General features: G+C 48.9%; 1 protein-coding gene across 3 annotated transcripts in view; it reads right to left on the bottom strand.

Annotated features, from left to right (window-relative positions):
• LOC308267732 (ATP-binding cassette sub-family C member 12) overlaps nt 1-13,183 on the bottom strand; it is a gene marked incomplete at both ends in the record, with an annotated part of 61,289 nt that overhangs the window by 25,448 nt on the left and 22,658 nt on the right. For all 3 annotated transcript variants that reach the window (XM_080702618.1, XM_080702617.1, XM_080702616.1), the window contains 4 exons: nt 2,133-2,336; nt 3,924-3,996; nt 7,001-7,125; nt 9,419-9,490. In XM_080702618.1, coding sequence (XP_080558744.1) covers nt 2,133-2,336; nt 3,924-3,996; nt 7,001-7,125; nt 9,419-9,490 — 474 coding nt within the window. The remainder of the gene's footprint in view (nt 1-2,132; nt 2,337-3,923; nt 3,997-7,000; nt 7,126-9,418; nt 9,491-13,183) is intronic.

The following is a 13,183-nucleotide window of genomic DNA, read 5'->3' as shown; positions in this document are numbered from 1 at the left end:
TGGTGCCAGAAAGGTTAAATGCTAGCAGTTCTGATGGTTTGGACAGCTGTGCTCTTTATGCTGCCCTGCCACTACCTGTCCAGTGCCTGTCCACTTCCCCAGAGAGCCCAAGTATGAACAGCCTGGCTTTTAATGTCCAGTTGAGACACTTTCTGGAAAAGCCTTTCTCCAAGGACAGCCTCTCACCTTTGAACAGCACATTCTAATTCTTCAAACCCTGACCTTGTCTCTTATCTCAGTTCCCTGTAATCTGGTTTTTCAAGAAAGCAGGCAGGTTTATATCAGCCAGTTTTCCAGCTAGGGAAGCAGGGCACCACTGGGCCTGCTCCTGCCCACAGCCTTTTCTTGCCTATGCCTGGGTCCACACCCCAGCCCTGAAGTGCTTGGTGGAGCCGCCCTGGCCAACAAGGCCCCAGTTCAGCTCAGCAACACACCAGACAGGCTAGGGCAGCTTTGTTCTACAAGCCCTCGTGAACCTGGTCCTGGGCTAGGTGGCAGCAGGTGGCCTCGGGCCTCCTTCCTTTCCTCAAGTAAGCGGAAGAGCTATCCAGCCAGCCAGCTGCGCAGGGGCTTCCGCAGTAAGAGCCGCAGAGAAATGTTCAAGCCCTCCCCCCGACCCCGCAGCAGCGATGGGCTGGCCAGACCAAGGTTCTGGTGCCACCTGGTGGCCACTTGCATTTTCCATCAACAAAGTGAGAGCTAAAATGACCTTGGGGAGAGATGGGCCGAGAGCCTGGCCGGGTAAATAGGGCCTGCCTAAGGCTGTCCTGCAGCCAGTGAGTTTCAGAGCTGGACCAGGGCTGATGTTAACATTTCGCCTTCATGAGGAATGCTGTAGGGTCAGCTCTTACCCCTCATGTCAGGTGTGAGGCACCTCTCTCAGGCCCCCAGGACCCCTCAGGAGGACGGGATTGAACACTCATGGGTTAGAGATGTGGGCACTACATTTGGCACCCTGTTTGAGCCACGGGCCATTCCCCATCACCACATAGGGGTCCAGAAGACAGCAACCTCTTCCTGATGTTTTGCGCCCTGGCAGCAAAGCAACAAGGCATTCTTGTCCACACGGACAGACACCACTCAGTGTGTCCAGGAGGTGGGATAGCCCGCTCCAAGAAACCCAGAATTCTTAGAGCTTATTCTGGGGCCAGATTTCCAGTCCTAGGAAAAGGTCAGCTCAGGGGCAGGGCTACAGTGACGGAAAAGCATGGTCTTCTTGGGTCTTTGGAGAGAGAAACCCCTCAGCTTTGTCCTCTTGGTCACTACCATGGTCCTAAAACCCTGGCTGCAGTGTCCTATAACCATGAAAGCCTTTGTGCTATCTCCCTCTCCCCTACCCTGGCTCTACTTACCTGTGCAAGGCAGCAAGGCATCTCTCCTGCCCTCAGCCAGGCCCTAATGGAGCATATCCCTGCCCAAGGTCCGGCAGTCCCACAGTATCTCTCCTCCTGCAGGGACCTCTGTATGTGGGACTAATGCAGCAAGCACTGCTCCCACCCAGCCCAGGTTTCTTAATCAAACGAAGCCCAGTCACACTCTTCAGCAAGACTCATGTTCCTAAGCCTGAGAGAGACACACCTTCCCAATAAATGGGCAGTGTTTTTACAGGAAAAAAACTTCCCCAAACCTCAGCCTTTGCTCCAAACACCTGACCTCCAGCCCCTTCCCTCTGCGGGGTGAGGACTGGTGCTTCTGGGCTCCTTATCCAAGGGGTCCACAGCCCCATTATCCCCTGCCCAGATGCCCCTGGCTTCAGACCCGCCCCGCCCTTATTGGAGGAAGGACAGGATCTGAACTGTTTTCCCAGCTGCCTATCTTCTCACTGCCAATGCCCAGCCCTCAGGAGGGGTGCTTCCTGTGTACCCCACACCTGCTACTAGAGAATCCACTCCCTGGTGGAGGAAAGGTCCTGGACCCAGTGAATCCACAGAGAGGATCAGGCAGGGCTTTCAGGAGGCAGCCTTGGCCAGGAATCCTCAGGATGCAGGATCCCCTGTATCCCCGGGCCTTCCACAGCCTGTGCAGGGAGGGCAGCCTCACACAGGAGAGGCTCATTTATTCAGTGAGGAGACTCGGAACATCAAGCACCACACCCATCCCGAGACCTCACGGGTCTTGCATGTCCCACTCACCTGCAGCTGGTGGGTCACCAGGACGATAGTCTTCCCCCTGAGTGTCTTCCTAATGCACTCCTCAAAAACATGCTTCCCCACATGGGCATCCACAGCAGATAGGGGGTCGTCCAGCAGATAGAGTTGGCGGTCTGAGTAGACAGCACGGGCCAGGCTGATCCTCTGCCTCTGACCCCCAGAAAGGTTGAGACCCCGTTCTCCAATCTGAAGACAGGGACAAAAATATTGCTCTTCATTGAGCCCTAGTTTTTGAAGAACTGGAGTTTCCTGAAACTTCCCAGGGTTCAGGGGAAAGATATTCAGATTATCATCACCACACTGGACACTTTGGTAAGTGGAAGAGCTCCATCTCACTCCCCTGGGAAGCCCAGTGGGCAGTGACACCTAGGGAGTAGCTTCCTCCAGTGTAGACTGATGGGTGCCTACTATACAACACCCCATCCCAGTGCATGCCCCACAGGGAGGGGCTACATCTTGACCAATCACACAAAGGGAATTGTTTCAGCAGGCAGCTCTGGGAGAATGGATGCAGAAGGATGCTCCCAACTCTGTTTGCTTCCTGTGGAGCAGTAGGCAAGTCTTATGCTGTCATGAGGGGAGAGAAGCTGTGTGGCAGGGGACCTAGCTCTGGGTTTCCTGGCATCACCCACTGCTCAGTAACTATTTATTGAAAGGAGGAAAGTCTAAGTTTATTACTTCAGAAGATTTTATTCAACTGAACCCAAAGCAAAACCTCATCATGTTCAGCTGTTTGGGTGATGAGCTGGGTGCTGGGATGGTGGGACAGATGAAGCCGGACAAAAGTACCTGATGCTTTGGGAGCTCACATGGGAGTTCCTGTGTGTGGGGTGGGGTGGGGGAGTCATATACACAATAGTGGCACCACATGGAATCCCATGAGTGTGCACTGAGAGGCACACTTGAACAGCTTGGGGAAAATTGCTCAGACTGGGCTGTGGGAAAATCTTCCTCAAGATGGTGGATTTGGGCTTGGAACTCCCAGGGAGTAGCAGCAACAGAGCAGACTGAGAGGCTAGGAGGCACATGGGCAGCTTGGCAGGCAGGCAAGGGCAGGCAGAAGCAGTCAGGAAGAATAGGCCAGGGTGCAGTGTGCCAGGCTGGGAAGGCTGTGCCCAGCCATGCCCTGACAGGGCAGTTGAGGGTGCTAGCAGAGGGCAGTGTTCTCTGAGCTGCTGTTTCCTTCAGGGAACTTTTTCTTCCTGCTCCACCAGAGCTCCGGGGTGGAGTGGAGAAGACCATGCAAAGGATACAAGTGGACCAGGGGGAGAGGAGGATGCTGTGGTGACTCCCTAGGTCACTTGAATCGACAGGGCCAGCCAAAGATCAAGCCAGGGCTTTGGGCCAAGCACCCTAAGGACAATGTCTGGAGGTGACGCCTCCACTCCTGGCCAGGCATAACTGGTGAGCCAAGAGGAGCCCTGGAGATCCCAGTCGTATGTGACACCCTGGACGCCTGCTCTGGAGGACGAAGCTGACCCTGGAGGTGAGGAAGCAGTTTCTACCAGAAATGTTTTCTGAGATGACCAGAAAGATTGGGAGTGACCCTCAGGGCCACAAGAACTGCCATGAACCAAACACAAGTTGGCTCGGTTGCCATGTCCATTGCAATGTCCACCTAGACTAGGCCCAGACAGGGAATTCTGGATAGGTAGAATCTGAACTCTGCCTGTATATCCTGGAAACCTCTGCCTCCGGGCCATCTGGGTATAGGTCAGAGGCCTGCTAGGCTGCCGGGAGCTATGGAGGGCTTGAGCTCCCATCTCTGCTCACCTCAGTCAGGTCTCCATAAGGGAGGTTGCTGAGGTCTTTCTGGAGGCCACAGACACGAACTGTGTGCTGATACCTGAGGATACAAAGGTCAGAAGTCAAAGGTCAGAAGATGAGAGACCCCAGCACTGCTGTCCTGGGCTGCATCTGAAGACTGTGGGATGAGGTGAGCAGGTGGAGCACGCCACATTCAAGGCTCCCAGGCTAGTGCCTGGTCTTTGATATCCCAAGGGCAGCAGCCTCTTGACCTCTGGGGCCCCTCTCCTCACCTAGTGCTGAGTCCACCAGGGGATGGCTCCTTCCTTCACAGGATTCCCACCACACAGGGAAGATTGCATCAATATACATGCATCCCTGGAGGAACACTGAAGGGGGTCAACCATGTGGGCAGGAGTCTGTGGGCACGGCTTCCAGAGGACACAGGCCTGGAACCAGGCGGTGAATGGAGGAGGGGATGTGTGTGGGTAGAGCCTACCAGCACAGGGCCAAGTGGCTACCAGAGATACCAGGACCTCGCAGAGGCCCTCCTGCTCCAGAAGGCCACTCTATCCTCCTGTCACTCCTACTAGGTGGGAGAGAAGAGGGTTCTCCTCCTGGAACAGCCAAAGACACCAAGGCACAGAGAAAGCCGCCTTAAGGGGAGAGAGACTTCGTGGCAGGGGGACCTAACGCTTGGGCTTCTTGGGCTCTGATTTGCCTCCTCAGCATCACCCACTGGCAAGCCTTGGGGTTCAGTCTTTGGGGTGTTTGACTTATGGGGTCAGCTGTACAACAGCCAAGCTGCTGGGACAAGCCCCTTGCCACAAAGAACAGCCAAGGTGTGAGGCTCAGTAGGTACCAGTCAGCCCACTGAATGTGCTCCACTCAGCTCCGGGGAGAAGCCCATCCTTGGGGATTCTGGCACTGAGGGATCTAGAAAAGTCAGAGTTCGGGGGCTGTCCTGGTCCCATGTCATGAAAGAAGCCCACACTCCTCCCTTAATTTTCACGAGACCCCACACAGCCACATTGGGAACAGGCTGCTGCTCTGAATGGCTGGTTTGTCTAGGGGCAGTCAGGCTTGGGCCCCATCCAAGCAGCTGCTGGACCTCACAACTGGACCCTAGATTTATATCCTGCTTGACAGGCTGTCTGCCTCCACAGGACTTCATTAGTGACTGGCTGACTGGTATCATTAGCATCATCATCAGGATCCTCTTCAATGCATAATAGTGCATAGGCCTCACAAGTCAGACTCTGCAAGACACACCTTCCTAATAAAGGACAGTGGCAGAAAGAGCAGACAGGCCATGAGCAGCTGCCCTTCGGGTGGCACACAGGCTCCTGGAAGCCCTTGACAGCTTTCCAGAACAGAACCTGAACACAGCCATGTTCACGCACCAACTTTGGGACTGGAGTATACAGTGATTACAATCAGAAGCTTTGAAATAAGAATGGTTTGAATCCAGTGGGGTGACCTTGGAAAACTGACTGTTCCTTCCTGATCCTCACTCAATACAATTGGGCTAATATGCCATGGGGTTGCTGTGATAATGGTGTGGGAAAACACAGGTGATGCCATTAGTACAATGTCTGGTGCACAGCAAATTCCCCATCAATTTTTGGCCATAAGATTTGGGCTGCCCCACACATATTCACCCTCTCACTAGCCTCATCATAAGTTTCCTCCCACCCTACTGCTTCCTGTGGCCCTAGGAGCCAGACCTCTGCTAAAGATGCCACACAGGGAGGTTGCTTGATTTGTCCTTTAAGGCCCAACTCAAGTACCACCCTCTCTTCCCTGATCGCCCTCCCTCTCTATCACAGCCTCCTGCCATGGGCACCTCTTCAATGCACTCCCATTTCTGTGTACCTCTTATGTCCCCTTCTGGACCTGAGCACCCTGTGGGCAAAGACACATCTGAGCCATCTCTGTCCCCCACAGTGCCCTGCACATTACAGCATTTGTGTATTTCCGTATTGAAAATAAAGGAACCCTCCTCCCAGCCTGTTTCTGTGGAAAGAAAGGGTATTCCCAGTGGGAATAGGAGGAGGCCCAGGCAAAAGTGGCCAGGACAGGAGGTGCTGAACCGAGCAGTTTGACAGTTCCTTCATTGATCAGGCCACACCTGAGCCTCCTGCTGACTCGATATCACAGCTGGAAGCAGGAGGCAAGTAGCAGCCTCTTGCTGGAATGCACATGCTGCACATGCTGGCCACTGCCAGCCAGCAGGGACAGTGTTTGTTGGCTCAGACTATTAGCTGAGATTCCTAAGAGCAGCTCCTTCCCTTTTTGCTTCCATTGTGGGCCTAAGAAGGGTTCTGAGTGACCCAGCTGGCAGGCAGCTCCAGTTGAAGCAAATGAGGCTGCAGTCCAAGACATAAGTCCACGATGAGACATAAGTCCACCATTTAATAACACTGACCACGGGCCAGCCAAGTCACCTCTCCGAGCCTCAGCTTCTTCATCTGTAAAATGGGGATATAATGCCAGGATCCCCTCTAAATAGGTGATAAAGGGACTCAGAAAAGAGAATGGATATAGCAACATGCCAAGCTCAGCCAGGACCCCCAGAAGCCACTAATTTCTGGAGCTTAAAGATACTGGCCCAAAGTATATCAGATTATTATAACTGGAGTTTTGTTTTTATTTCATTGAATCATTTTGAGGACACTAACAACAATATAGCCTGATAATACTGGTATCAATTATTAATGTCAGGGATGATTAATTACATTGCCTGCTGCTCACAATTTAAAGCAAAGTTTTGGTTACTCAGCCTAAAGCAAAATTGCCCGATTCATTTTTCTCCAGTCAGACAACATATGCCCTGTTCCAAAGAACCACAGACCATATGGTGCTCTGCCCTGGGAACAGAGTGTCGACTGCCTCCTCTTCTCAGTGTGAGTCACAGGTCTGCAGAAGGTGCCTCTCCTGAACTCTTGGGTCAGAAAGAGAAAAGCAGTGCCTGTGCAGATCCAAAGAATGTTTCCTCAGAACTCATTAGAGAAATCAACTTAGCAATCATTAGCAATGACATCAGCATCTGAGATGGGGTCTACCAAGTCCTGCAGAGTTTCACACTTTAAAGTTAATATTACCTTTGGTGATCATATTTTTCTCCAAATAATATGTTTTCTCTCACATTTCCATGAAAGATCCATGCTTGCTGGGAAACGTAGGCCAAAGTCCCATTGACTGCCACGACCCCTTTCTGTAACTGCATCTGGAGCAATGATAGCAGAGGAGCCTCAGGGGGAAAACCTGGGGGCCTTTTCCAAGTGCCCATTATACCCCACCATCCATGTATTCCATGGGCATTGGTTACTAAGGTGCAAGAGGTCAATAAGATGTCTTGTCCACACACTGCAAAGCCCACCTGTGCTGATGGAGGATCTCAAAGCCAAACATCTGTGAGGGGCCAGGCAGGGAAGGTTAGAGAAGAGGCAGAGGCAAGCCCTGCTCCTATCTGTAGTGCACAAGTCACCAGGCTCCTGTTGCACACGTAGCACCTCTGTGGCCGGCTCCTCTCTTTCTAGGTGAACTGGCCGGCTCCCACTCTCTTTGACCAAGACCCCAAAAAGCAGGACACAGTCTACTGGTGTGCCCACCTTACAGAAGCAGCCTTGACTCAGTTGTACCATGCAAGGATGCAGGCCTGGTGTTGCCAGAGTTTCTGATTTTCATGTGGAACTTTAGGACTTTTAAAACATTGATTAATCCAATAAAAATCATGCATGGGCTTCCAGGTCCTCATTCTGGGTACCTAACGTCATTTAGGTTGACCCTCACACTGTGGGCTTCTGATAGACAATAGACAATAGACATTGGCAGTGGTGCAATGTTCAAAGCTATCAGGAAAGGGGACTTGTGAGGCCACAGTGCTCAGGGCCAATGTCCATGAGACAGCAGCGGTGTGTTTGAGGGCAGAGAAGAGGGTAGCGAATATTTCAAAAGATGGTGTGCCGTTTCACTTCAAGAATAGTTCAAGAGACACATAATTGAAATTGGAGAAGATAGTAACAATAACAGAACCAGTGACAGTAGATAAAAGGTGTAGATACATTCCAGGTACCATGTAAGATGTATATGAAAGCATTTATCATCACGACTGGTTTTTGAAATTATCCTACAACTATTACATAAATTATCTCATTTAATCCTCACCAAGGCACTCCTAAGCCCTGTTTTCATAACTTACCCAAGGTTAAAGACTGAGCATATGGCCAAGACAGGTGGTGAATACAGGCAGCCTGGAGCCCAGTGACTTAAATGTCAAGGCACCCTGCCTCCTCAGTAATCATAGAGGTCCAATCTCACCACCGCCTCATGGGAAATAGATTCTAGTTATCTGAGAACTTCCAATGGAATGGTCCAAAGGATAGAAATTAAAGGGAGATAAATTCTACTCTATTATATATGAAAATGCTCCAAAGAGAATTGGCTATGAAATAATAGATTCCCATCACTAGAGATATCTGAGCACAGGTTGGGCTATCTCTGATGTTGTCAAGAGGATTTACATTCTTAGGTGCCTGCTGACTCCACATTGCAGAGGCACACACACTGATCCCAGAGCATGGGTGACCCTGGGGGCTTTCCTACTTGGCACTCACCTCCACCTCCAGGCAGAGAAGGGGTTGACACTCTACTGTGAAGAAATCCAGGAAGGCCAAAATAAGCCATTTATATTGAAGCCTATAAAACACATCCCATTTAATAGGACTCCACTGAGCCTGATATCCTCATTTCTTTTAGAGGCACTCCAACTTCCTCCTGCCACAGGCAATACCAGCTGCCCAATCTTCTCTTTAGGAGCAGTACAGTGGGGAGAAGGAGGGCTTAATGTTTCCTTCTTATTCATTTAGGATGCAACTTAAAAATCATAACAACATGGACTCATGAATATAGTAAATAGCCTGGCCATTTCCCCTGAGTCACTCAGTTAGAGGTAGAAAAGAAGAGGCAGGAAACATGTTCCTCCCTCTTCCTGTACAAGGTTTGCAGAGAAGTTGGGGGCACATCATTGCTTTAGTTTGTGCATCCAGCCGACACTCCTTTATTCAGGAAGGCTAGGTCAAGAATCTTCTCTGGAAGACACTGGGGCAGGTACTGGGGATATGAACACCAATGAAGCAAAAATTACATCTAAAGTCACCATGAGTCCCATACTCCTTTGTTCTCCACAAAGCTGCCTTAATGGCTTTTCTGAATCAGGACAGCCCAGGTCGTGGGGAAACCATGAACCTAATGACCCACCTTTTCCTTTGAGCAATCACCATTTAATGCATATCCTCAGGTGGCAAACTCAAGTGTGTGGAAGCTTAGCCTTTGTCTAGCCAAACGGCATAGAGCAAGTGGGTCACTCTCCCAGCAATCATCATTAGCTACTTGCAGGGTACCCAGGGCAGACTACCCTGCTGCTGAGTACACTGCTCTACCACCAAGCGCTGCAGGAAGGGAATCATATAATTGTCATGTTAATGCTCCAGGTTGTTAGCACTCACCATGCAGCTTACCTGTCCTAGGACAGCTGCAATGAGGGAGCTCTTTCCACTTCCAATATTTCCACATATTCCCAAGACCTTCCCCTGCCAGAGAAATAAATAAGTCACAGTCACTCCCTTAAGTTCTCAGAGGGTCTTAGGCCAGATATATGCCCCCAGTCTGTGCTGCGTAGAACAGGCAGGGACAAGGGGCTACTGCTGGTTCTCTGAGGTGGTGGCTGCAGCCTCACATGTGCCCCAGTACACATATCCTGGGAGGATTCAGGAATGTAGGTCTTAATTAATGTTCCCCCTCACACAGCATAGCAGAGTACCCAGAGGGCTTCTAGAAATCATGTATAGGCACTGATGTGAAACAGCCTTGCACTGGTCTGGAAGACACAGGCCCTGGACATGAGGGTTGTCCTGTGCCCAGGCCCCAGGAAATCAAATCTAATGGAAGGTTAAAGTCTATATAGCCCAGGGGAACAAGGGCAGCCTTTGAAGTATAGAGAGCTGGGTGCTTTTCAAAAGTCATTTTTTATGAATTCCTCTACCATAACAACTCAATTAAAAATACTAAGAAGTTACACTATTTCAACACATTATGAGTCCATGGATCACTCTATAGCTCCAATTTATTAATTCAACCACTGATCACATTTAGCACATGTCTTGTGCCAGGCATTGTTCAGGAGTAACAAGGCAGAAAACTTCACAACAGACTGACTCTGTGTCTGCGCCCACAGAGCCTGTCTGTGCTTTATCTGGGAAAGATGGACCAGAAACAAAAGAAGTAAAAAGTGCATCAACTGCACACCACAGAGAAAAACCACGGACAAGAGAGGGGATGTGGTGGAGGTGAGGGTGCAAGAAAGCCTTCCTGGAGAGGCAGTTGTCTGAGCTTGAGTTTCAGAATCAGAAACAGAGTCAAGGATTTGAACGAAAGCAACTTATTTGGGAGATGCCAGTAGGGAAGAGGAGAAGTGATACAGAAAAGGTAACGTAGTCCATAAGAGGTCTACTGTTAGGTCAGCTCCATGCTACAGAGAAACTCCAGGAAACTGAGTATGGTTTTGTATAAACACCCCAACAATCATAGTGTGAGGGCTATTTTCTGGGCCCTTGAGATCTTAGCACTTTGTGGGCAGGGTGGGAGTTCTCAGGCTCAGCTGAAGACCTGGCCATTGCAGAGTGACCAGAGCACACACAGAGGTCCAAGACACATGGCCACAGACAGCATCTGGTAGAGCTGACAACTAACATCCAAAGGAGATGAGAGAGGGGCTGTAAAGAAACCTGCAGGGAACGACTCTGAGGTGGGAGCTTGCTTGCTGCCATTTTCAAGCAGATATTGCAATATTGCACATAAAACATCCTAGAACACTCACTTTTAGACCTGATTCCATAATCCTTTAGAGTAAATATGACTCCTTTCCCAGCCCAAGCTAGACCAGAAGTGGCCTCACTTGCCTGCTGTCCTCAGCACACAAGGTTGCCACCTGGCATCATAATTCTTTTGACATGTCTTGACTGGATGCCAGGCCCTATGCTAGGCACTGGGGATATGACAATTATCTGAGCACATGCACTCCCGACCCAACAGAGCTCACAGTGTATTGACACTGTAGGTATATAAAGCAAATATTTTTTTAATCCAACTAGAAGGACTTCAAGAAACTGGGCTATCATGAAGACTTTAGGACAAAGAGTCCACATGTATGGATTCAGCCTCATTAGATGCTTGGCTCTTCCTTGAGTCCTATTTCCTAGGGCCAGGTAAGAACTTTATAGATTCATCCTTATCTTCAGCAGAAAATTCATGAGGCCTGCATCCTCTGGGTTTCTGATGATTCACTTGCTCATTCAGTAAACATTATTGGGAACCTCTGAGCCAGGAACTGGCTCCAAAGACAGGGCCATTGCAGAGTAGCCAGAGCACACACAGAGGTCCAAGGCACATGACCACAGACAGCATCTGCTAGAGCTGAAAACTAACAACCAAAGGAGATGAGAGAGGAGCTGTAAAGACCCCTGCAGGGAACCACTCTGAGGTGGGAGCTCAGTGATGAGGACATAAGCCAAACAACACTTCTTGATCTCATCCTGGAGTCTAATGGATCATAAAGCTAAATTTGGGAAAACTTGGATGGCCTGAATTTAGGACATTAAAGGGTAGGACATTAAAGGGTAGCTGGACATGATTGGTATTAAAGGAAAAATATGTTCCATAGGCTTAACATTTTTATTTGGTCTCTCAGTTTTCATAACCACATTATTAAATGGGTACTATTATAAAAATACTTGGAGCAGGTAGAAACAGAGGTTTTAGGAATTTAGGCAATATACCCAAGGTCAAGGAGCTGGTAACTGGCTTGGATTAGAACCAAGACCCACCATGATCTAGAACATACCCTTAAGCAATTCTATCACTCCAACAATATCTTCCACTAATCAAGGGTTGACCATACCCTTGATTAACAAATCCAGACATTACCAATGTATTGCAAATAGCATTTGGAGTAAAGCAATGGGCAGGTTGAACAGCCATTTCTTTAAAGGATGAGATCAGCTTTCGGGGGCCTTTCTGAAGCTGGGGAAGGCCAGTTTGAAGCAGTCAGGTGCTGCGCAACAGAGAGTGAGGAGGCTGAGGAGAAGGTAATGTGGCTGCACTCAGTTGGACTCAACTGAGATGGGAACTCGACTGCACTCAGCCCACCCAATATATGAATATGTGGCATACAGCCTTGTGAGCTACAAGTTACCATTTCAGGCTAGCTATTGAACTTAACATTGCATGCTAAGTACAAACTTCTCCTTCCATAGTGTTTATACAAGGAAAGAGAGTCAACAAGATGGAATATTAAAATAACAGGTACAAGATTAATGCTGAGCCCTCTGTAGCAAAATCAACACTGCCACCTTGGGAGCGCTGATGCCAAATTCCCAGTGCAGGAGATGCCAGCAAAGGCCAAGCATTTTCTGAATTCATAGACTCATCTAGAAACTCTACTCCCAACCCTGAAGGAAGAGAGGGTCCATGGATTCTAGCTGGCTTTTCTCTGGCCACCTATTGCTGGTTGCTTGTTGAACTCATTTTGCTTTTTACAAGAGAAATATTTCATGGTAGGTGAGTATACAGATTCTGGAAGCTAGACACCATAAATATGAAGCCCTCCTCTGCCATTTACTAGATACACAACTTTGGGAAAGTCAAGGTCCTCGATTGTAAAGTTGGGGTAGTTATAGTACTTACTTCATAGAGGTATTGGAGTAGCTTATGTACATGGTAAGTAGCAAGGATTTCTAATTTATCAGTTATTATTTATCTCAATACTCCAATGCAAAATTAAAAACAAATCTAAAAATATTTAAGAAAGCTAGTCATTTGAGGCTAATCACCTGAAATGAACTGTCCATTCAAAACTGTATTTGGTTCCAAAAGATCATTGAAAACCAGCACTAATATGAAGCCATCTTCTCTCAGCTGTAGAAAGATGTCTCCAATGTTCATGTACATACTTTTAAAATTGAGGGGAAGGACAGAGAATCTGGTTATAGATGTCCCATCACTATTTCCAGCTCAAATGGAATTTTATGAGGTTTTGAGAAGGTCATTGCTTTGCAATATAAAGAGGCCATACTTTTAAAATACCCCTGCCACTATTGTTTGATGATGAAAGTCTCCCAAAGGTCCATGTATTAAAGATTTGCTTTTCAGGGTAGTGTTATTGGAAGGTAGTGTTGAATTTTAGGAGGAGGGGCCTTATGTTGGGTCCTTAGGTTACTAGAAACATG

The sequence above is a fragment of the Muscardinus avellanarius genome, assembly GCF_963383645.1.
Source record: "Muscardinus avellanarius genome assembly, chromosome: 10".
Taxonomy (NCBI): Eukaryota; Metazoa; Chordata; class Mammalia; order Rodentia; family Gliridae; genus Muscardinus; species Muscardinus avellanarius.
The sequence above is the reverse complement of the archived record's forward strand: the minus strand, read 5'-3'. Positions and strand labels throughout refer to the sequence as shown.